This window comes from Chelmon rostratus, chromosome 6, assembly GCF_017976325.1.
Source record: "Chelmon rostratus isolate fCheRos1 chromosome 6, fCheRos1.pri, whole genome shotgun sequence".
Taxonomy (NCBI): domain Eukaryota; kingdom Metazoa; phylum Chordata; class Actinopteri; order Chaetodontiformes; family Chaetodontidae; genus Chelmon; species Chelmon rostratus.
In genome coordinates, this window is record NC_055663.1 from 4,096,914 (window position 1) to 4,121,900 (window position 24,987).

Genomic DNA, 24,987 nt, shown 5'->3' on the forward strand with positions numbered 1-24,987 from the left:
TTCAATGTAAACATCTCACTACAGTTTTACTCCTTTCCTTTGATGGATAGCTTTGTTTAATCATGAGGGTCCATTGGTCTTTTGTCCTGGCCACATCATGCTACAGTGCTTGTTCACATTTTTAACCAGAAAGAGAAAATGTCAGTTCCTTTGTCACTGGAGAGATGATACTGTTGGCGTACAGGTACATACAGGTATGAGCCACAGCCCCTGAGGGCTGACACTGACATGGCCATGAGAAGAACAACGCTTTGAAAAACACAAAGAGGAATTGTCTTGGTGATGTCATGTCAATGCTGTACATCCACCAGGAGCTGCAGAGTACTCAAGGGCTCAAATATATCTTCAGAGAAACTTGAGACATCCCTCTGCTTTTATTCACGTCCAACATCGGATGACGCAGCCACTGGAAAATGGTTTCCAAATCTGGGACGAGACCCAGCTGGCCCCTCAGTGAATGTCAAGCTTACACGCTTTATCTTTTCACACCTCCCATTTTCTGTTCACACTTTGGTTATTAGCGCAAGGTCACTGGTTACGGCGTGTGTGTGTGTGTGTGTGTGTGTCATGTGTCTGGAGGGTGACGGAGCTGACAGAGTTTACCTGCTCTGAGAGCTCAGGTGTGGTGGAGCTGGTGAGGCCGGTGAGGCCTGATCTCTGTGATGTCAGACATGGAGGAGAACAGCGAGGGCAGGAGTGAGATGGAAGGTCCCTCCGAACATATGCATGCCTGCAGTGCATGCATACGTGCCGAGGTGTGTGTGTGTGTGTGTGTGTGTGTGTGAGCTATAGACCCTGCATGCAAAATATGACATCCATACATACCCTCACTGTGTATCAGGCGAGGTAGACGGAAACACAGCCCAGCCAATACATTCTTACCTGGGGCTCCACAGATGCTCCTCCATGCTCTAATGGCTTCTGTCACTGTGTGATGGATTGGGCCTAGTGGGCTCAGCTAGTGCCCCCTGCCCTCTCCCACCTGCCTCTCATGTGGGGATGCACACCACCGCTTCTGGTCTGGATATGGAGATGTGCAGTCGGGGGTATGCATAATAGATACACATTCAGAGATAACAAAAGGTAGCATATGAAGGTTCAACATGGTTCAACATTTTGGGAAATAAGCTTATTCGCTTTCTTGCTGGGAGATAAATGAGAAGATTGACACCACTCTCATACCTGTGCAGTAGCTATGAAGCTAAGGCTAGCAGCCACATAGGTTAGCTTAGCACAAAAAATGGAAACAGGGGGAAGTAGCTAGGCTGGAGCTTGCTAGGCAATCGGCAGAGACTCCAGGAAGTTGCTGTGCGCGACAAAGAAATTGTCCTGCACGTAGCCCTCTGTCAAACCACTAGATGTCGCTTTTTGTCCTCTGGATTAAACAAACAAGTCAGCTTTAGAGTTGCTAGGATGCCGATTTTGTTACAGCAAAGCAAATATGCATATTTCCCAAACTGTCGAACTGTTGCTTTAATATGATTTGGAAGCCTGGATGAACGATTCTGTGAGTATTGTGTGTGATTGCACACAGAGTAGCGGGGTAGTAGAGAAGACACTTACAAACACAGATGACTGAGCAGGTCTGAATGTCTTCGCTTTGGGGTAAAATGAGGCAAGTGCAGCCACAGTGATAGAAAGTGACTGGGTTTGCATGAGCCTACCGTCCGTCAGGCATAAGTGGACCTGACAGGCAGGGTGCCAGGGACAGGCAGCGAGGTGACCCGGACTTTGCCGACTGTGAGAAGATGGAAATGGAGGGAAAGAATAAACCCCACTAAAATAAAGCCTGGTGTTGGTATGAAAAACAAATGTAAAATACAACACGAGGCTCGGAATATTTCACATTGTCCTTGCTTCGCTTTTTGCTGAAAATCAGTACATGCCCCGTTCTTTTTATAGCCAGTATGTCTGTGAATCGATAGTGGCAGGTTATGTAAGGCCTCAGTTGTGGAAAGGAATGTCCCACAGCACCAGTGTCCTGCAGCATTGCTGCATGCATGCACTGGTTGTCTTAATGGAGACATGTATGGATTTGCTGGTTTGTGTGTTTTCCCAAAATCATTAAGCTCTCACAAAGCATAATTGACTCACCCAGGATCATTACAGCAAATAACAGACTCACAGAGAAGAAATGTACCTTATTTTAATTATGTGTGACATGTTTTCAGTGTTTTTTTTTGTTTTTAGCTTGTTGGAGAGTCCTGACCCAAAATTAGACAGACTCTTCCAACCCATTCTAAGGTCAATTGATATTTTACATTTAAAGTTTTGCAAATTATAGTTTAGAACTTCAACACAAGTGAAATATAGTTTAGGTCTTTGTTTCGGTTGCTGGCCATAGCTCCTATTTATGGCTCCTTTTTATGGTCTCAGCAAATAAACTGGCATGTAAAATCAGTCAGCCAGAACGGCATCACTTAAGACTTCCAGCTTCTGTACCAGAATAAAAAAAGAGAAAACCGTCTAGTGAAAGCCTTTGTTTGACCTCAGGTTGACATGTTGTGTCGTTTCAGATTCAATCTCCTTTTTTTTTTCTCTGTGAATGATGTTGTTTTGTTGCTCTGATTAAACTCAAAGCAGCATTTCATTAAAAAAAAGTATGTGCATAATTTTACACACAGTGCAAAGCCACCGCTGTTCACAAACTCCATTCGTTTTTAGACATTTTCTGAGTTGCTGTTATGTAAAGCTCCACGAAAAGATGAGCATGGAAAGGGAAACAGCTCGAAGGCTTGTGACAGGGTTACGGCCCTCTTGGGAATTTTCTCATGTCAGTTGTTTGTACGCTTAGTACAGTTAATACGGCATTTAGGAACCCTAATCAAAACAAGCACACGGCCAGATATCCAATGGACTGTACACTGCAGCCAGGATCTTTCAGATGGAGAAGAGAAATGAAATCATTCAGATGTGGAACGGGCAAACGGCCACTTTCAACAAACAACGGAAAGGGAAACAAATGTACAGCTATCTGCAAATTCACCGCTCATCAGCGTCGCGCCCTGTAATATTCACAGCTGCTCCTCGAGGCAGAGTGGTCCAGCCTATTACCTGAACCGGCCGAGTGCTGGCAGAAGTCCCCCTTGTGCACGCCGCTACAAAGGGCAGCTGCGCTTTCCCGCAGGCCCCGTCGTCGCCGTGGGCGCTCCCGGCACAGAGGAAGGGAACTGACGAGGAACAGAGCGCGTGCGAAGGAGACGGAGCAAATGCGTGTTGAAGAGGAGGCAGAGAGACGTTAATGGATGGGGCAACCAGGGGACAGAGAGGGAGAGAGAGAGAGAGACATTGTCAGTGTGCAGTGTTTCTGTCAGACGGCCTGTCGCTCCCCACGAGCCGTCAGCCGCTGGATGCTCTATCTTACTCAGACTGGGGATTGAGCCACATAACGAGCTGGTGTTCCTCTATGAGCATGTGTGACACCTGCAATGGCATCATTTTTATTTTATTATTATTATTATTATAGCTTTTATAGCTTCAAGCTAATTTGCATGCGCCGTCCCTTTATTTCTAAACATATACCTGGCTGACCACACTGATTTCATGTCCCTCCAACATCAATTATTCATTAGATTAGTACAGTTTTCATTTTCCTACCTCACTTGGCTTTCCTTCTCTTCCTCTCCTTTTAATACCTATTCCCGATGGGGGTTGGACCTCAGTGCAGAAATTGGAGTGGCCATCAATTCAAAATGTGAGTGTAATCCATCCTAAACAGAGGTAGATGCAGTCAAGACTCATATTAATGGCTGGTGTCGGGAGGGAAGGTGCTATTTTATCCACTGCATTCAGACACGCTTTTATGATCAAGACTTTTTTTCTGCGAGATGAACACAAAGAAGATGTTGTGAATTTTAATAATAAATCTCAGATCGGTCTGTCTTTGGATTCCGTCCTGAACCACTTCCACTCAGCCCTTCTTTATTTATTCCCAGTTGAACTTCAGGTCTGCTGTTACACTCTCGGGTTATATGCTCTTTCATATATCACAGCGAGCATTAAAACAAAGTGATGAACGAGCAGCCGGGGAGCTCTCCGAGCGTGCTGGATTTCGCTAACCTGCATGATAAGAACATGCAGTTTGTCGTGCGTGCCGGTGCTGCCCAGAAAGACGTGAGCGCTGCTCTTCACCTCTTTCCCTCCTCATCCCTGCTCTTACAGTACTTTCTGACTGCTTTCCAGTCTTTCTTGTTTGGCTGCTGAGCTGCAGTTTCTTTCCCTCAACATTCAGTCGACAGTGTGGGTGAAATGAACCCTGGCCCACATCCAATTCTAGTTTCTCTTGTGCGACACGTTGGAATGATTATCGCAGCTGTAAAGCGAAGCCACACCGGACAGTCCACCGGACATAAACATGGATGCAAAGTGTGGAGAGAATCCTCCTCCAGATAGGATCTGTAAACAGAAACTTCAGTAGTACCAAGCCTTGGTTTTTGGACCAATGACATGTTCACTCAAAAGTTCTCTTCAAGACACATCCCACATAGGCCGTTGTTTTATTATTTATACAAATGTACAGATTGACTTTGAAACCACTTGTTGTTGATGAGTTTAACAGAACTAATCGATTAGATGTAGAAGTTGTGTGTTGTGCAGACTTACAGGTGTTTGATTTCTGCCAGCACATCTGGGAGTTCTTCTGTTAATCCCCAGGTTCATTGGGAATCTCAGGGCCTCCGAGTTATAACGTCCTCGTGTGAGTTCAAGCTGTATGGAGCCATGTGCAGGCTCGGAGGCCGACACAGAGACGTCTGGCGTGCCCCGCCTACTCCCACAGCGCCAAGGGTTTCTCCGTGTTCTGCTTGATCTCTCGGCTCAGTCTCTCTTTCTTTTTGTCTGTTCTGTATCTGTTCATTTCTGTCAGTCTCTGTTGAGCGCTCTCCATATTTCTCTCTCTCTCTGTGGCTATTTTTGATTTACCTTCTTTGTTGAAAATGACAAATTAAAGTAAATCTAATCCTCACTGTAAGGAAGAGTCTGATCTGCGGCTCCGTTCCTTTACAAATGAGCGAAGCAGTGCCTTTTTGAAAAGCGAACAGGTTTTGAAGGAAGCGTCATGCCGGCCAAATTCTGTTTGGTATTAACATAGTGAGGAAATGTTACTCAACATACCTGGCAAGTCACAAAATTGTAGATGCTGAACGTGTCTACTGACAACATGTTTCATTTGTTTTTCCACCAAAGCGACGGTGACTGCAGCATTATTCAGCTTTTTATGGTTGTGTTCAGACAGCATAATGTTGTTCACCCATATCACTTCTCCAACCTTAGCCAAAGAGAAGCTTTAGAGCTTCTCCAAACTGAACCACAGTCTGGACATGAACCCTGGATCCTGCTCTCACAGTCCTGCACCGACAGCGCGGTACATGAAATGCAGCGCTTCAGTCACTTGAACAAATGTTGACTCTGAACACAACCCGTGCAGCGATTCCGTTTGTCAGCGCAGCCTTATTACGAATGCAAATTAGTCGAATCTAAGCGTAATTTCATGGAGACAGTGTCGCTGGAGGATATTCTGTGAAAGCTCTGTGCTTTTAATTGGGCTTTGGAAAAAGAACAGCGCTGTCTCTATGTGTGTATTCTCTGTTGTGTCTTATGAACAAAGTGCTCTGTCTGAACTGCTAATAACACATTAATATTACTTGTAGAACCTCAAGCTTGTTTTGTTTTACTGTTATGTTCTCGACTGTTAAGTTCTAATTAGCAAATATTAGCATTCTAGCACACTAAACCAAGGTGGTTAGGAATAAAAACTGCTAAACATGTAGTTATTGTTAGCATGTCAACATTAGCATTTAGTTCAATGCACTATAGCAAACCTGCAGTAACCTTTTTTGACCACTTGGGGCCAGAAGAAACAAGTTGTGAACACAACATTGAAGCTGATTTGGCAAACACTTGTCTATGTGGGGTGACTGTGGCTCAGGATGGAGAGCGGATGTCCTCATCAGAAGGTCGATGGTTCCATCCCCGGCCTCTTTTTATTGGGAAATTTCAATTCTAGCCTTGTGACTGTAGTCCTGTTTCCTGTTTCTTCAGACTGCTTTTTGTTCGTGTGAAACAGCATTTAAGGGCCCACTGGTAAAACACGGCACGTTATCATTTGATGACTAAGCTCGGACCGGATCTCGACTTTGACTGCTTTATGGTTGACGCTCGTTCCTGCTGTTCGTCGTCATCCCACACCACAAGTCATCTTTTTATGCCTTCTGAGCTCCTCTCGTGCTTGTTACTAGCTAGTATAAACAGCAACAAATGGCATGCTGTCGCCGAGATGTGGTGGTCAACCGTAACGTGACACACCAGAGAGCTATTTTCAAAAAGTGGTTGAGAGAGAAAATGCCATCGGAGCAGTTTTCTCCGTCCAGCGTCTGACTTCCCCCTCGGAGTGTGTGTGCTTAGCTTTGGACCCCAGCTCCGGCTTCATGCATGTTCTGTAGGAGCTTACCGCTTCTGTAAACCCTGCAACACAATGGCTCTGATCTCCCAAATGCATGGTAATGACTGGGAATCCATGCATGCACGGGACTAATCGAGGTTGGATACAGCTGACAACATGCAACTGGCAAAATGCCTCGGGGGCAGTAAATTTCGATTTATTTTCTTTCTGTGTTTTCTTTTCCGTTTATCACTGAAGTCCTTGAGGGTCCGTGTGGAGTGTAAAGCGCTTCCCTCCTACCCACACTTCACCCACCTCTGTGGAGCTTGAATCAGCGTCTTGTCACAGCAAATTTGCAGCAGTGGTCACACAGTCTAGTTGGCCCACACAGTACAAATAAATATGGGAAACGAAAGACCAGAAATCAGGAACACTCCGTTTATTTTTCAAACCATTACTGTGGTTTCACTCAATAAATATCTCCTATGAAATGTTAAGGGTTCTGACTCGGCTTTGGTTTTCCATTGTCATTATGTTCCTCTTGCTTGGTCTGCCTGACGCTCTCGCCTTTTCCGAATATGAGTTTGTATTGTACGCTAATGAAGATGCATCCGGAGCTGTTTTGTTTTCTGGGCTCTTCAGTTGCTTTAATGAATTGCGATGTGTGACCTTGATGTGGCTGTGCGACCCGGCGAGTACGTCTTGAGAAGACAGAAAACAAAATAGCGTGTGCATTTTTCCCACCGCTTCGAGTCAGCGGGTCAAGCTGATGCGTGAGGTGAAGTTTTGTTGCTTCTCCATCCATTTTATCAACTCAAGTTTCAGCAGCCACTGAGAACTTGGCAAGCTGGAGGATTTTCCATTGATTAGCTGTTTATGTATCTTTGCCTCAGGTCCTCCTTCATCTTCCTCCTGCCCACCTATAACACACGCCTCCATTTAAACTCAACCAGAAGTTCACATTTCATCCCCTCCAGAGGGACCCTCTGGTGCTCAGAATGAGATCTTTCCTTCGCCGTTATAAATCTATAGATATCTGATCGCCAAATGATGATGACCAAATAAATGTACTCTGATTACAACACTGGGAGAGAGAGACCCTCACTGACCCCTAAACAAGGATCGTCTGGCTTCAGCTTGAAAAGAAGACATTTTGAGGCACGATTGGAGCAACTAAAATAAGTGTTTTTAAAGTGAGACGAGCTGGAATGTCGAGCGAAGGTTTCAAGAGAAATGGATCTCGTGTTGGTTCAGTGATTATGGTTAATAAAAGCTGACCGAGAGAGCATGAGCTGGCGTGTTTTACGACGTCTCGGTCGGAAATTTTCTTACTCAGATTTATTTGCTTTCGCCGTATATGTTTCAACTCAGTTTTTTTTTTTTTTTTTTTCACAGGAGGCCTTTGGAGATTGGCAATAACACTTCAAAGAGAAAACGTTTCATATTGAAGTCTGACCTGTCAGTGGCTTTCATTTTGACAGGCACCACAAAGTGTTGTGTGTTGCCCGTCTTGGTCTCTTTCTTGCTTTCCTCCTCTCACTTCAATCTCCCTCGCCGCTGGTGGCTGCATGTTTTTAACTTATCTTTAGCGTCAGTGATTTTTTCTTTTTTTAATGTCCAACTGCTCGTCACTGGTTCCAGGGCTTTGCTGTTTCTGAGGCAGATCCTCTCCCTCTTTGTGCTCTGTCTGTCCAGCTCACTCTGGGTTTTCTGGTGGGTTCAAACAGGTTAAAAGCTTTAATCATGAGCAGTGAGAGGCAGGTCCGCTGCTGAACCCCTGTTCAGACAGCAGACTGTGACAAACAGCTCACTCACCAGCACCTCTGCAGCTCACTAGTTAACATGTTACACCTCATTTGTTTAATCCATACAAAAACCAAAGTGTCGAAACAGCATGTGTTTTTTTTTTTTTTTTTTATGAGGGCTTATGTGCTGGAAGGTGTCCTGACCTCCCACAGCTTAAACAACATGTTAATTAATGAGCTGTAGAGGTGCTGAGACACAGCTAGCTGTTTCCCTCTGTTCCCAGTCTTTGTGCTAACCAAAGCCAACTGACTGTTGGCTTAAGCTTCAGATTTATCTCACTCCTCTCATCTCAGCAAATAAGCACATTTCCCAGTCTGTAAATTTAGCCAGAATGTTTTAGCCAGAAAAAATCTCTCCTGGTTTGCTTCTGCTGCAGCGTGAAATTGGCCAAAACAAAATGCAAAAGCGGACAGATTCTGTGCGGGGGAGCAAATGATCAGGTATCAGATTAGTCACAAAATGAGTCAGCCGTTGGTATGATTATAACTAGCTGTTAGGAAGTGAAATGGTCGGGCTCTTATCTTGTCTCGCCTGCTAACAATCAGGTTTTACACCCAACGGTTCTTTACTGTCACAACAGCTGCAGCTGATAAGACGGAGCAGAGATAGGAGGTGAATTTGTGGTTCATCTACCGCAAGCTTGATTAGTTGATGCAGCAGTGAAGGAGCAAGGACCCAAGCAGAGTGAATATCCATCTGTCAAACCTGTGGAAAGACTGACTTCTTCACAGGATCTGCTGTTCTTACCAAATTTGAGCTCTCTCTCTCTCTCTCTGTGTGTGTGTGTGTGTGTGTGTGTGTGTGTGTGTGTGTGTGTGTGTGTGTGTGTGTGTGTGTGTTTGTGTCTAAAGGCTCTGAAGGCGGTTATCCTCTCCGATTGGTACCCTGAACTCATTTTCACTTCCATTACAAGTCTATCAATGTGAAGCAGGATCTTGATGAAAGGCCCTCTGCAGACAATTGATCTCAGTAATGATGAAGAGGAGGGGATAGGTCAGGCGAGCCACTTCTTTCACAGGATTTTCTCTGAGGTGCTGGCTGGAGGGTGAGCCAGTCACGGCGCTGCAGCTTGACGGGTTATTTAGCTGGGTCGTGTGATGGATTATTCTTCAAATGCTCTTGAAAAATGGTATGGAGTGCATTGGCCAATTATGCAAAAAAGCATGCGTGCACCCAGAGAATAGAGTACTTTCTTCAAACTAATTAATTACATTTCTCTCTGAGCTCTCTCTGCTTTATTTTGCCTTTCACAACACCCTAGCGGATGTTTGAAAAAAAAACTTTTTAGATTGAGATTTCTTCTCAGTCAATTCAACCTAATCAGAGTGGAGGGAAAAAAAGAGGCACAGGCACAAACAGGGATTCAGTAATTGGCCTGTTTTGCATTTCATCTCCAAGGATATTTTATTCACACGCTTGCCTTATAAAGGCCAAATTGTTTCAATTCTGAACCGATTGTGCCTGAAACACAAAAGGGAAGAAAAAAACCCTGCCCTCATGCCTCCTATGGGGTAGCACTAAACTGCTTATTTCAAACTAAACTGGATTACACACAAAAGACACAAAGCTGGAATGCCTCGGTTTTCCTGCATAATAGAGCCATAACACCCGGGGAGTGGTTGGCCGGCTGGTAATTGAACTTATGCTTTTGAGTGGTAGACATATTAACTGCAGCCATATTAGGGGGATGCATATGTTTGTTTATTCAAGAGATAATAGACCTGGGGTTCATGTTGTCCCCCCAGTAATGTGTCCTCCACAACATCTCTACAGCTCTTCCTGTTTGCTTACTGCCTGCATACTTACGTGCTTTGACATTTATCTTCCTTAGAAAGGCAGAGCAGTTGGGAAAACAGGCCAAGAGGAGGAGCGATGGGGTTAAAAATGCGTGCTGAGGTGCAATCAAAGGATTGTTTTATGTTTTCAACGCTGCCCAAAGCCGTTATGGTGCACAGAAAAAGCGAAATCTCAGTGTGCAAATGCAGCACAAGGCAGTAAATGAAACGCCGCCTCAGCCCTCAGCATCGACATATGGATGCGGTTATGGTGGTGGCGTCTGAGCATGTGCTGGGAAGAGTCAGGATGACACACACTATCTACTTGTCACAGAGCCAGGTATGAGTGTGCATGGGAGTGGTCAGCATCAGCACTTCGGAGGTACACACACAAAAACACGAGATACAGATGCCAACTGGTTGCTCTGTGAGCTGTGGTCTCATCACAGCAGGAACAAAGCTGCTTTGCAGAAAGCTGCAAGAATCACCCATAAACAGCTCAGAAATGAGCTCAGAGGAGATCTTGGTATTGTCTAGTTGGGAACCTGGTACATTCCTGTCGATGTAAATCCCAATTCTGGATGACCAGTTTGCTCCAAAAAGAGATAACGTCAAGCTGGTGTCTTGTGAGCTCGTGCTCGGGCCTGAGAGGCGACTTGAGGGCCTGTAGAAGAGCCTTGTAAATCCGAGTTGGATCTCCCTGAAGTAGTGTTTGAGATGTATTAACACTGCTCAGCGAGCCTCTCTGGCAAAGTCTGCACAAAGTCCAGCCCCCGGGCCGCACAGACCACTTCAGTCCACTTCAGCTCACCTGCTTGGATTAAAAAGTGGCCACGGGACCTCTGTTTCTCCGCTCCAGTGATTTTGGGGATTGACTCGAAGTGCGCATTGAAACCTGGTGTGTGAAATGTGAAGAGGATGATCTCCATCCATCCATCCATCCATCCATCCATCCCAAGAGTTCATATGAAGTTCAGATGACAGATTTTTGGTTTTGTGCTGAGGAAGAGGATCCGTCAGCAAGAGCAGCAGGAATCCACCAAAGCTCCCTGAGGTGAAGCAGGTGTGGGATCTTACTATCTGAAAAAAGTGGCCTTTAAATAGCAGGTAAATGCTGTGCCATTGACCTTAGACCTGGGGCCAAATGTGTGTTTAGGTGTAGAAATCTGTGTACACCCAAAGCAGGAAACTTTTTTTTTTCTCATACATCTCAATCATCCTGAAATTGTATGCCCTCTGACCATCCCCGCAGTTTACTATAAAAGGCTTCAAACACAACCCCAAGTGCCTGGTTTACATGCAAAAAGCTTTGAGGAGGAATGGGAAATGTGTAAATAAGAGATAGTAGTTGATCAAATGGACAGAAGAATGTGTTGTCTGCCTGTTTGGAAGCTTCAGATTAAGTCCACGTTTAATGTGTACGCATGGTTTATACATTTGGCCCCTGGTTTTTGACGGTCAACGCAACTTACTTCACTTAAAGACCAACAGACATGACAACTGCATCAGTCGGAAAGTAGCAGTGACACCGTGCACTGCTTTGCACCGGGTGTAAGAGGGGGCCGTATATCTTGTTTGTTTGGTCGTTCTGGTTTTACAGCAGATTATATGTCACACACTTTTACGATAATTCCTTTTGTTAAGTTAAACTAAGCAGCTGTAGCTTTATATTTATCAATCAGACACCTTGGTATCAGCCAGAACTACAGGATCTGTCTCATGTCGTCCTTATAGTTTGTGTGTAGCACGCCTCAGCGATGAACCCCATCAGAAGGAGCATACACGCTGCATCCGGTGTGTCACTTCAGGGCTAATTAAAGTGATACATTGGCATGGTATTAACCTTTGTTCAACAGGAAGCGGGCCTTATTTACTTCTTTTTTTTACGAGACCATTTGAACAGAATTCTTCTCTTCATGACCCATGTGCTCTCTGTTCTAGCCTTTAACTTGAACTGGCACAGTCTCAGTCACTCACATTTCGTTTTCACATGACCAAACCCCACTTTGGAACCTCGCAGCACGTTATCAGTTGTATCCGCATGTACCGACAGATGTTAGTACTTTTCCGTTTTTATTTATTTTTAATAACATTGAGATAATAGTGATTGTTTGGCGCAGCCTCCAGTGTTTTGCCTCCAGTTGCCTAGCTGTGGTCTTCTGTTTTTATGGTGGAGCACTCGTTGTCACAGTTGGTTTCCAGCTGAAGTAGATTCATTATAGCTAACTGCTTGAAATGGTTTATGCATTAAGTCAGTGCACAGCACCTTGACTTTATACTTATAATTTAATGTAATTTAACAGCTTCTGATGATATTTCCCACAGTTCTAGTCTTCTGTATATTCTATGCTATTTAAAATATCTTACTGTGATTTACTGTGTCTTCCCCTGGAATTCACGGGGAGCTGGCTACAACACCTTTGACAGCTGAAAGTGTAGATTAATGAGAAGCAGTGATGTGGATTGAAACGATGACCTTTTGTTGCCAAGCGACTGAACCGTTTCTTCAGCAGCGGCATATCCTCCTGAAATACCGAAGCACTACAGGTTGCTGTCGGGTCCTCCCACAAAACCTTTGACAGAGCTGACCTTATGCAAGTGTTTGTTGTTGTTTTCATGCTAATGATATTTTGAGAAACTGCTGTGAATATTCTATACCAGTATTCAGCTCCACGGTGTTGTGTGTGACTTCAGCCATACAAATGCACCCAAGACTAAGCACACACGGATAGGAGTGACTGATGCAGGAACCGCTGACGAGGAGTTAATCTTTCACTTTTCAGTAAACACACTGGTCCTGTCGGGCATGTGCTCGCCCCCTCTATTGCACCACAGAAAATATTGTAATTAGTTGTTTGCGGTCTAATTTCCTGTTGCCTGAGTGTCGGGCTGCAGCTCTTTGCGCTAGCACTGATCATGGGCAGACAACAAAGCTTTTTCCCTGCACTCAGATGTCCCTGGGGTTACTCTGGGTCTCTCTTCATAGATACAATCTGTAAATGGCAATGGCAAGGCAGGAAATCAATAGTACCCCCCAAAAGCAGCAGCGGTATGAAGTTTATGATCACAGATGGGACGTGTTTGTGCCCTTTGGCATGTGGAGACGGAAAAAGATCACATCCGCTGAATACAGGTTAGCTTGCATTGTCTTGGGTTTAAGTTTAATGAAACATCTAGGACTATGACGCTTTGGAGATCTACATTCAGTCTGCTGAAGATGACGACTAAGGGAATAAACCATGCAGCATAGTTCATGTATTGGTCTTATTATTATTAATCTATGTTTAGTTGCACACTCCGGGACTGAATTATTTCCCATTTTTCAGGCACAATTGAAGTTAATACTGCAGGACACAAGTGGATGTAGCTGTTTATTCTCTAGCTGCTGAATTTAGATAAAGATTTGGTTGCTTGGTTGGATTTCATAAAACAATTAGAAAGGTCAGTTGTTGCTAACACTGGAGCATATGGTACTCGTGGTGAAATACAGTTCACCCAGTAATTTTTCAATGCTCTGTCAGCAAAGTATTAAACAACCAAACACAATATAAATATTTCACAAGTGTTTCCACGCAGCATTTGAGAAAGTGTTTAATATCCAGTCTGTAATATGATGAATGGAGCTCATATAGCGTGTTTGTTTTGATATGTCTGCAGAGGACACGGAGGAAGACAATGTGCATAAATAGAAAGTTATGATGGAAGCTCACCTTCATTTAGAAATATCAATCAATGAATTGACTCAGCCTGAATGAGCTGGCTTCATCAAAAGCTAGTGTGCCATTTTTTCCTGGTTTAAAGGGCCAGTGAGAAAAAAGAAAATTCTCACAGCAGCCCAAACAAAAGATTTGATGAAACACATATCAAAGCTCCTCCACTTGCACAAGACCTTGTAAAATGTCCTTGAACAATAATTTTGTTCCAGACGGCTTTACGCCGCTGCACTGTCGTGACAGCCATTTTATTCTTAGAGTTGAAGTGATGTAAGATCATGCATCACTTTCATCAGCTTCCAATCCATAGCCTTGGTCAGAGTAAACACAAAGGCCAAAGAGTCATCCAATATTTCATCCACCCTGAAAACTACGTTTAGCGTGATGCTGTCATGTGCAGTATATATTGTCTCACAGCTGCTCCTTCCTGTTCCACTGGATTGAGGGTTTCTGTCTTTTCTTTGTCTTTCAGAGGAAGAACGTCCACCTGCTGCTGAATGTGTTTTTGCTGGCAGCCTGGGGAGCCATCCTGTTGGCCTGCCGCTTCTACTGGATGGGTAACAAACCCCCCAACTTCTCCAACTCTGACAACCCTGCGGCCGACTCACCCTCCGTCCTCACCAGGACGCTCACCTTTTTCTACCTGCCTGCCATCAACTTCTGGCTCCTCCTTTGCCCGGACACGCTCAGCTTTGATTGGTCGATGGATGCCCTGCCTTTGATCAGGAACCTCGCTGACTGGAGGAACTTTCATACAGTGGCCTTCTACGTTGGATTGCTCTTACTGGCTTGGTTCAGCCTGTGGACGCACCAGACGGCCAAGGGCAAGGACGCCAATGGCAAAGCGCATCATTACACAAATGGCAGAAATGGGAGCAGTAATGGACACAGTTACCAATACAACAATCATGAACATATGAACAATTCCCACACAGACTCTCACATTAATAGTGCACAGAATGGTACCAAAAAGCACTATGAGAACAGGACTCCACTGCCCACCACTGAAAATGTTGTGGTGTTCTCTCTAGGCCTGTTGGCTATCCCCTTCCTCCCCGCCACAAACGTCTTTTTCTACGTTGGGTTTGTGATAGCAGAGCGAGTACTGTACATCCCCAGCATGGGCTTCTGCTTGCTGGTGGCAGTGGGGATGAGGTCTCTGTACGTCCGTCTGCGGCGCAGGTCCTCCAGGGCTGCGTTGGTGTACTGCAGCGCCGCCCTGCTTCTGCTTTTTGGTGTCAAAACCGTTTTGAGGAACCGGGACTGGCAGAATGAGGAGATGCTCTACAAGTCAGGGATTTATGTCAATCCCGCTAAAGGTAACTCCAAACTGGGATGCATGCTTTCATCAGAATCAGCAAGCGCGCCAATATGTCGTGCACGCACACACTTTTAATGCACTTTTATACACACAGCCACACCGAAACCTCTTTCAGCCATCTTATTTGGTTGTCTGAAGAGTGGGCGAGCTTTTAGGCATTCGATAATGTGTGCTGTCTCTCTACTGCCGCCCTGAATAATTCAAAGTATAGCTGCTTCAGAATGTCTCCTTGTCTTCGCTCAGCCTCACCACAGAGTATACAGGCACTCACAAGCTGAACTCAGTGTCGCAGACGCAAAATGAGACGGTGCGGGCTGAACACATTTATTTTGCTGTTGCTGGACCTCTTTATCACACATCTTCTCGTGCCCAGCATGCAATCTGTTTAATGACACCAGATGCCCCGTCTCAGTTGGAAGGGCACCATCACCCGTCTCTGATTGGCACCTTCGGCAGCAGATTAAATATTCAGTAGCTTTAACATTCAAGGTCATCAGACTCGGGTTCCCATCCAAAGCAAAGTTCTCCGAGGTGCTGGGGCGGGGTACTCGCGAGGCAGCAGCCGCACACGTTGTGTTAGCTAATTTCCCTTTCAGATTCTGCAGCAGAGCTGAGGCATGACAGCTGTTTGTTTTGGCAGGTCATCAGCTGAACAGAGCAGCAGCAATGTGCCGACTCACATTCATTATGGCTAATATGAGATTTGAACAGGACCCAACCTCGAGCGCAGGCGCACTCGTTGGGTCCTTTGAACTGTGAAATTTCAGCATGCACATAACAACTCTTTCCCGTAAAAGAAACTTCATGAATTAATTTGTACATAACTGGATGCACGGTTGAATGAAGGGAGCTTTGGGTTGTTTTTTTTCCTGCTTGATTATACTGAATATTCTTCAGAGAGTTCATAGATGTTGTGATTTTCAGCAACTAAACACTGTAAATGCATTGCTTAAAGGCGCTCAGCATATTTTAGCACTTTAAAGACGTCAACAAAAGCAGCATTAGTCAGAGATTTCTCTTCCTGTTCAGTTTGAAGAGTGGAGATACAAGAAACACTCTCTTTAAACATACTAATGTTATACTTAGCACCATAAATGTACAATTACCTCTTTCGGCCTGCTTTTGCATCATAATTATTATCAAGTTTGTGCAGGGTAAAAGATAACCTTAAAAACAAATCAGTCATGTTATTATGTTACATATGAGTTTCTATTTTACATCTGATTCTTTTCTTTTTGTTCTATAAGCCCTCTACATCTATTGTCGCTCTCCATAGTCTCTGCACAAAACGTACAAAAGCTCTCAGCAGCCTCATTTCACCTGTCAGTTACTGCCCTCTGCCACTCAATGCTAATGCCATTAGCTGTGCAATAGCACTGCGGTGGTCTACTTTTCACTCGCCCTGTCATAGGAATGACTGGTGGTTTTGGCACAAACCTCCCCTGGTGCGTCATCCGTCTTTACCCATAATGTCTTGGTGTACCAGCTGCAGCAGAACAACATCCTCGTCAGAAGTTAAAAATAACTGAGCCCATGTCATTAAGTGGCTGCGAATAAGAAAAGAAAATGATTACGCGCCACAGAACCGTTCTGTCCCGCTGCGTTAATCTAAGAGCTTTTTAAGATCCTGAAAAAGCTGCATTCAAGAAGGTTGCCGCAAATTGTGTTTTTATCCGGTTCGATTAACCCTTTCTTTTCTAACCCGCCAGCATGGGGCAACCTCGGAAATGTCCTGAAGAGCCAGGCCAAGATGGAGGAGGCTGAGCAGGCGTACAGAAACGCCCTCTATTACCGCAGCAACATGGCTGACATGCTGTATAACCTGTGAGTTATCGTGTTTTGGTGGTGTGATGTGTACATTCTTATCCTGCTTTCATCTCGTTTCATTTAGCACCTGTTGATGTCAGAGGTTGCTGTGAGGCTTTTGTACTCCACTTGAAGCGTGTCTCCACTCCCGGCTGCTTTAAATGACTAAGGAGTGCGAGCGAACAAACGGACGAGTTCTCCTTTTGCACGCGTGCGTCCATTGATCAGCGCTGTTCTCTCAGAGGAAGTGCCTGTTGTCTTGTATTCTCCAGAGAGCTGTCTGTCTGACAGGGTTATTAATGATGCCGTTTGAGCCTGAGGGCTGGAAACATCCACAGCAACACTCACAGTGTGCTCAGATGTCTGTTGTTTGCTGAGATCTAAATCTTCCTCCTCAGTGTTCTCATCTAATCCTAACAGAGGTTTTTCTTAAGTTTCAGCATCTCCTCTTTGGAGTTTTCTCAGCTCTAAAGTGTCTGTACCATCTTTCCTCTTGTCTGTTCCAGTGGTTTGCTGCTGCAGGAGAGCAACAAGTTCTCAGAGGCGCTCCACTATTATAAGCTGGCCATTGGGAGCCGGCCAACTCTGGCTTGTAAGTACAGCTCCTCTTTTTTATTGACAATCTCCAGCTCTTGCGGTTGTGGCTGTGCTGCGTCCAGGCAACGGTGAACACAGGCTGCAGTTATGTGACGGGAGGGGAAGAGGTGGCAAAGGGCAGCGGGTATACAGCTGAATTCATACAGCTGTCCGACTGGCTTTCAAAGCCAGGTCGCGTCGACAGATCAAGCCATGGCATGACGTCATTTATTATGAACCCAGGCAATGACACTCTCATCTCACCCCTCCTGCATCCTGCCTCGTCTAGTTCCTGTCAGCCGTCACTGTTCCTCACCTCCCCCTGAGAATTCAACACAATTTTTCTGCTTTTCCTGGAATTAAATTTTCCATACAGCGTCATCTTCTGCAGCTTCACTCCCTGATTAGTGCGAGTCGCCCACAATCTTACCTGATCAGGCAGTAAATTAGCTCCCCATTGTTCCAGGCATCAGTCAATGACAGATAAAGAGAGAGTCTTAAGAGGCTCTTCCTTTCTTCCCAGGATTAATTATAGACCTAATCAAGATCCCAGTTAGACTAGAAAATTTTCTTTCAGCGTGCAATTATTCAATCTGTTATAGCCGATTACAAGTTTAATTAATTACCTTAAACAGCCGACATGTTGAAGGCAGAATTAGAATGTGACAGTTAAAGTGTTTCTCAAGGTTACACCATCACTCACTGCCTAATGGGAGCTAACTAGTGTGAGCTGTAGCATAGCTTGATTTAATATGCAGAGCTATCCTGTTCTGTGATAAAGTGCCATTGATTTCTGGCACATTTTCTGCACACAGAACATCAGTTTAGAAGGCTGATGGAGTTAAAAGAAACTGGCTTTTGTCTCTCTGGTCTGTCTTATCTGCCCCTCTTTCAGTGCAGATCCACGCACTGGAAAAAAAAAAAAAGTCGAGATATTGACCCACCAAGGCATTATCATGCAGGACAGATAAGACAACGAGGTGTGAGGATGTGGAGTAAAATAATGTGAGGGTTGAGATAACACATTCTAAGGACAGAAGAGGAAGAAGATAACTTGTTTGCTGGGGAGAAAAGGCTGTTTGATTCCCAGCCACCCCCCTTTGACTTGATTATATGTCAGCGCCCTGTAGAGGAGCCTTTCAGATTGATCTGCTGTTTCTTGTTAATTTATTCCAACAGCCAGACTTGATAGGGACTTGTTTGGGGAAGCAGGTCCACAGAGACTAATTACTCTCAGCTGCATATTGATCATTAAATGCTGTCTTTGACCGCTCATGGAAAGGTTTAGCAGCTATCCAAAGTATCCCCACAGGATGCACCAATGGTCACGCTTACAATAAAGCATAAATATGATCAGCTGTGGTTTATTATTCCACCTCAAAGATTGCATGTGGAAATGGCCATTAGTCATCTTTTCAGTACATCTGATCTCTGTGGATTTCAGGAAAATAGTTATACACATAGATTCGGCTGTTTGTGGGAGCTCACAAAGAAACCAAACAGGCCTCTGCTGGGAGATCTGACCCCCTGTAATAAACACAGAGAGGAAGATTACATCTTAGTGCAATCAACAAACCGAGCTATATGTCACGTCAGGACGATGTCAGGATGGTGGACGAAGCGGAAGCAAACAGAGCCGGTATGAACATATCAGCAGAGTAAATTAGTCTGGTTATTGTGAAAGCCTGATTCTCAAGCATGAAGGAAACAGCTGATCTAATCAGCTGATGCAAGCCCAATCGAAGTGCTCTGGCTGAACTGACAGTAATCTCCGTGTTTTGTTTTCGCATCAGCGGCCTACTTGAACACAGGCATCATCCTGATGAATCAGGGTCGCCTGGACGAGGCCAAGCGCACCTTCCTGACCTGCGCTGATATCCCTGATGAGAACCTGAAGGACCCCCACGCCCACAAGAGCTCAGTCACCAGCTGCCTGTACAACCTGGGCAAGCTGCTCCATGAACAGGGACACCAGGAGGTAACGACCCAAACTGCAGAAAACATATCCAACAGTTTGAGAAAATCTTCAGAGATGCATGAGTGTTTCAAGATATTTTAGCATCCAAGGCATTAGTATTAAATTCACTCCACAGCACTGTTAACGGGACATTTAAGTTCATGAAAAGCGTCAGTTTACCATAAAGAAAGTTATATATCAGACTTAGCTAAGTGTTACACTTATACCCAAATGTGAGCAATGGTTATTGCCTCACTGTTGAACAGCTAGAAGAATATGTATCTTTATGTGAATTAATAAAGCTGGTAAATGTGAATTGAATTTATACATTTCCAACAATGTCAGCATTGCACATTATAAACTTTCTGAAGATGGAATTTATTGCAGGGCTGCTGTGATGAACTGCAATGGATTGTACAGGTGTACCTAATACAGTGGTCACTTAATGTATTTTGGCTCATATTTATACATATCTGGAGCATATTCTTCTTACAAAGTGACATTGCTAACATGGGAGTTCAAAGAGTGCTCCTTTACATACAGTGCATGCTGGAAAATATAAAACGGTGAAGTGAGATAAAAATGCAGGCGGCTGCTTAAAGAGCCTTTGGAGGACTCTGAGAAAATGCTCGCCTTTAAATGGACATGTTCCAAAATTGCCTGTGTCATAGGGGACACGGTGTTTTGTGCAGATAGTCTTCAGACTGTTTCTAACAAATTCACTCTCTTTCATGCCTCGAAAGACCCACAGTGCTGGCTGAAGTAACTGGTTTTCCAGTGCTGCACATTTATATTGTACACAAGCACTGATGCTGCTGATTCAATCAGGGCTGAAGCAGTAGTACTGCAGATTCAATAAAGGCTTTTATAAATTGTTGGCGTGCTGGAGAAAGAGAGCAGTCCCACTTCCTCCGACCTCTAACCACAACATTTCCTTCGGCAATAAAGTAGTTCCAGCCCCCACCGCCATTTAAACTGAGAGGTGAATCGCTGTACCTCCGCTCAATACGTACCAGAGTTAATATGTGACACCGTATGTCATCGTCTTAACAGCCGTGGCGCTGCGGATCGACCCTTTCTGCTCGACTCTCTGTGAGCCAGCCTCCCGGCGACCCCCGATTCCACGCTGTGTATTCACAGTGTCAGGGCCCTGGCTGCAGGGGAGGAATGACTTGTTACTACCACGCCAGTTTCTCTGGTGGGGTCTCCCCCCGCTCTCTAATGTAAACATCCCCCACCCTCTTTATTCTTATTTGCTTCATTCACAGGAGGCCCTCACAGTGTTTAAAGAAGCAATACAGAAAATGCCAAGACAATTTGCACCACAGAGCCTCTACAACATGATGGGTAAGAACTGCTTTTGATTCAAGAACTAAGCATAAAATCTGTTGTTTTAAGTGCAGGAAAACTGAGCGATGACGGCTATTGTGGAGTACTGTGGAAGAATTGGTGGCTTTGGTAGCTACTTTACACTAGCAGCCTTGAATAGTAGGATAGCTGACACACTGACTGTGATTGAAGAATTGCATAAATGATTAGATATTTTCATGTATAGACACGTATCATTTGTCATTCATTGTGAGGAAGATTTTAACCCCAGGTCTCCAGTTGTGAATCCTAAACCTGAGGCTTACTGTAAACCCTTACATAATAAGTATGAGTAAACTTTCTGTAGCCTGGTGTTTAGCTTAAGCCTGGCCTAAGACACGCTGCAAAAAGTTTGAAGGAGCACTAGAATAATGTAGATTGTAAAAAAAATAAAATCTGGGCATCAGGCAAACAAGCATTTATATCCACATATATCAGTGAGATTTGAATTAATGCAGTGTAACAGCGTTTTGACCAGGCAGTGGTAAGGTTTACAGTTTCATGTTATTAGTGTTAATTTGCTTTTCACTTCTAGAACAGCTTGTTAGATTGCAGCTGCAGAACAGCTGCTGTCAGGCTCGTTATTTTTTTCTCCGTCTCCCTCCTGCTTTCTTTCTCTCTCATACACATGCGGGTACTTACACACACACATGAACACACACTTGAAACTTGTCTATAATCCAGACTAGGTAGCGCCACAGGTTCACTTAGGTGTTGGTAAAATGCAATTTGACAGAGCAGCTGAGATTATGTCAAAATGTTGATGAAAGCTCCAGTCACCGTTAAGGAGCGGAGCAGCGGCTGGAACGGAGGCGCTGAGCCAGAGATCCGTGATTTCTGCAGCTTAGCGTTGTTCCCTCGCTGAACTGATTTGCACATTTGGCACACCTGCTCATACGTATTTCCAGTTTGAGTCGCTGTGCAGCTCTCGCGCTGTTTGTCAGACGCCAAAGAGCAGAGGCTTTCATCAGAGGCAGACCTGGGTGGTAATCTGCACCCCGCTGGTCTCGCTCCAGCACTCTCTGGTGGGCTGAGGAATGTTCCGCTCCGAGGAGCTGAATTTCAATGTCACTTCTAATTGCAAGTTGATGTTTGTGTTAATCTCGTACAGAGGTCTGCTGCCAGCAAGGCGAGACGAGTATTTTGGCTGCTTTGAAACCCGTCAGCAAATGAATGAGGTCACGTCAAACAAGACCTGAACATACATTTTATTAAATAGCTCAGTGCCTTGGGTTGGTGGTAAATCTCTGAAATCCAGATAATCCTGTCTATTAAACACAGACGATTTATTAAACTTAAGTTATTCACTATTCTTAAAAAAACATGCAGTGCTCTCAGTTCTTACTCTTGTCAAATAGTATCAATGTCAGTTTGGAAGGAAGCTGGCCATGGGAGTATAGGAAACTTTAAGAAATATCTCTGATCCGGATCAAATTTGCGATACTCTCTAATCCATTACTTTGCTCTATTTAATGTTAGCTGTTGAGAAGGACATTTTTGATTATGTAGCCACAATATGGATTCCCAGCGCTTAAATGTGAAACATAAGGCTGCACTGATGGATATCATCTTGAAAATATATTCTCATGTATTCATTTAAAACCTGGGGGAAAGCTCCAAAGTCTTTCCTAATAAAAGGAAGTTATGTCTTAAATTTGATGTCTTTTACATGCCTGTGTCTTTAGCGGTATCATTCCGCAGGGTTATCGCTCACTCGCAGCAAAAGGGGAGAGTGTGTTTTCAAATCATTAAGCAGGTCCCCGGGTTGTGATTACGTGTGTGACACCTGTTGCTTATCACAGTTTCCGATCAGGGATCAGTGATTAGCCCTAATCCTCGTGGAATTAAAGTTTCTGAACAACTAGTCCACTTGTTTTAAATATACACGGCGTTACCAGGCTCTAGTGACATTTTAACAACTGGGATGCATTCAGGCTCTTCCCCTCAGTATGTTGTAATGTTGATTTTAACGGTGTTGTGTCCAATTACCAGCTGATGTTGTCAGATTTTTGCAATAATACAAGTGTTTTGGATGGCTGTGAGAGGTTATTGTTTTCTCAGGTGTTAGCAGGCGGAGGGTCAGGGCTGGTGGTGGGGGAGGTATTGCGTGATGTTGACAGATCAGGCTGAGTGAGGGAGTGTCCTATAGACCCAGTAATCTTCCCATGTAGTTTTTTAAGCCGCAGACTCGATGACTTAAATGTTCCTTACTTAATGGATATCAAAGGCTTACTGCTGTGAAAGACATCAAAAGTAGGGCTAATTGTAGTTTCTGCAGAGTTAATGTACTGTGGCGCTCTAACATTTGTATTTTCCTAGCTCTGTGCCTGATACACAAGTAAAAATATCAGACAAAGTGGAGTTTAGGGCCGGATTTGTCGGATTGAGGGCTGGTCTCGCTGTCATGAAGCCCTCAGCACATGGGAACAATGGGGAAGATGAGGGATGTTTTAACCTCTGCAAGCTTGACCCCTGACTCGACCCTCGCTTTGCTCTCACAGGAGAGGCCTACATAAGACTGAACAGGCTGCCTGAGGCCGAACACTGGTACAGAGAGTCCCTGCGAGCCAAGCCGGACCACATTCCTGCACACCTCACTTATGGCAAACTCCTGGCTATGACGGTAAGACCGGCATTTTTGTGTCATGCTCCCTTTAAGGCGAGACTGTCGTTCAGAGTCATAAGAAACAAACCTGCTCTTTCTTGCTTCAATACACTTCAGTGCATTGCTTCAGTGGGCTTGCTGCTATAGCCGGGTATGACCACTAGCTTACAGTGGCTAGTGTTCCTTAATGTTTGCAAACTTCTTAACAGCCTTTGTGATATACAGTAGCTGGGTCAGTTCACTGACTTGTGGTCATAGGAGGTTCACTGAATGAATGGTCTTTTTCAGCAAAATTATCGAATGAATGAATTATCTAATATACAAACAGCTGAACACTGAACAGCTTGTGCAGCTCAAGGTTGTGTGTGTTAAGTGTAAGCTGGGTTTACACCTCTGCAGTACACCGTACCTATGGAGGGTCCGCTGACATGCACCTCCTCAGAGATGTAATTACATATCAGGGCTACGTCCTCAACAGAGAGGCTGCCGGTGTTTTCCCCTCCCCTCCATGTTTGTGATGCTGCTGGAGTTTGTTGAGAGAGAAGACAACATTAAGAAAGACTCTCAGTAGTCGTCTCCTTCGTCCATCTGATAAAGCGATTACGCTGCGGCCCTCTGCGCCCCACAATCCTCCTCTGTATGCATGAATGGATGTAAACACAGTAGGCCGTCAGCGGTAGTCATCTACGCAGTAACAAGACATGGTGAAATAATAAGCAACCTGGGTGCGTATGTGCGAGCCCAGAGTCGCTCTGTATCATAAACTATTATACCCCTCTCTCCCGCTGTCCTCCCATGTCAACATTTCCCTGTAAATCTCACATTTTTTTAACCTTTGGAAGAATGAACAACTGTGAAGAAGAAGGATGAACATGAGAGGGATGGAGTATCATTTGCCAGTAGCCTCTTAATATCACAACTGAAGCATATTGTGTAAGCGATGTGTGAATTTCCTTCAAGTGATCGACGGGTGGTGGGAAAATGTCCCTCATTTTCAAATCCCAGCATTGACAGGCGTGGAGCTACTGTATGGGAAGTACAGTAACTAAAGCTCAGTGCAGCTTGATCATTTACATGCATCTAGTGTCGACGATAAACCAAAACCTTCTCCAGTTAACCCCTTGATTAAACTAAATCCAGCTTTAGGCTGAATGTTAATCAGTCACATCCCATTCTGAGATATTGCCGCTGGTCCACTGTATCATACCTGTGATTTGCTGGTCTTAGGTCTGCTTTGCTGACTTCTACATGTGTGACTTCAACATCATCCACCTTCTTGCTTCCTTGAACCGGTTCTCATTCTCTATGTGTGCTCTCTGATCTCCACTGGCTTTTCTCTCCAGCGCTTTGCTGATGGTCATAATGCTCTGATGTCCCGACAGTTCGATAATAGTGTGGGTGATAGAGAGTGAGCATGAGAGCACAATGACAGAAGGTGGTCACCTTTCTCAAGATGCCCCTGTCTGTCAATGGAAGAGGATTTCTTGATTAAAAATCTTGTCCTCGCTCGTCCTGCATTCACAGCTTTGAATCTAAAGCAAAGCAGACATCAGGCATTTGGCATGTTTGCAGTGCTGCTCTTCAAAATAATCTCTGCACACTGAAAAGAAAGAAATCTATATCTGCCCGGTATTCTCCAGGACTGGAGAGGGAGATATTGTCCTCACAGGGTCACACAGCT

General features: G+C 44.6%; 1 protein-coding gene across 1 annotated transcript in view; it reads left to right on the plus strand.

Annotated features, from left to right (window-relative positions):
• The window catches only part of tmtc2b (transmembrane O-mannosyltransferase targeting cadherins 2b), a 91,461-nt gene that overhangs the window by 47,568 nt on the left and 18,906 nt on the right, over window positions 1-24,987 (plus strand). Inside the window, exons 3-8 of the mRNA XM_041938913.1 lie at window positions 14,146-14,992; window positions 16,704-16,818; window positions 17,307-17,392; window positions 19,170-19,354; window positions 20,602-20,680; window positions 23,203-23,324. Of these exons, the coding sequence (XP_041794847.1) occupies window positions 14,146-14,992; window positions 16,704-16,818; window positions 17,307-17,392; window positions 19,170-19,354; window positions 20,602-20,680; window positions 23,203-23,324 (1,434 nt within the window). The remainder of the gene's footprint in view (window positions 1-14,145; window positions 14,993-16,703; window positions 16,819-17,306; window positions 17,393-19,169; window positions 19,355-20,601; window positions 20,681-23,202; window positions 23,325-24,987) is intronic.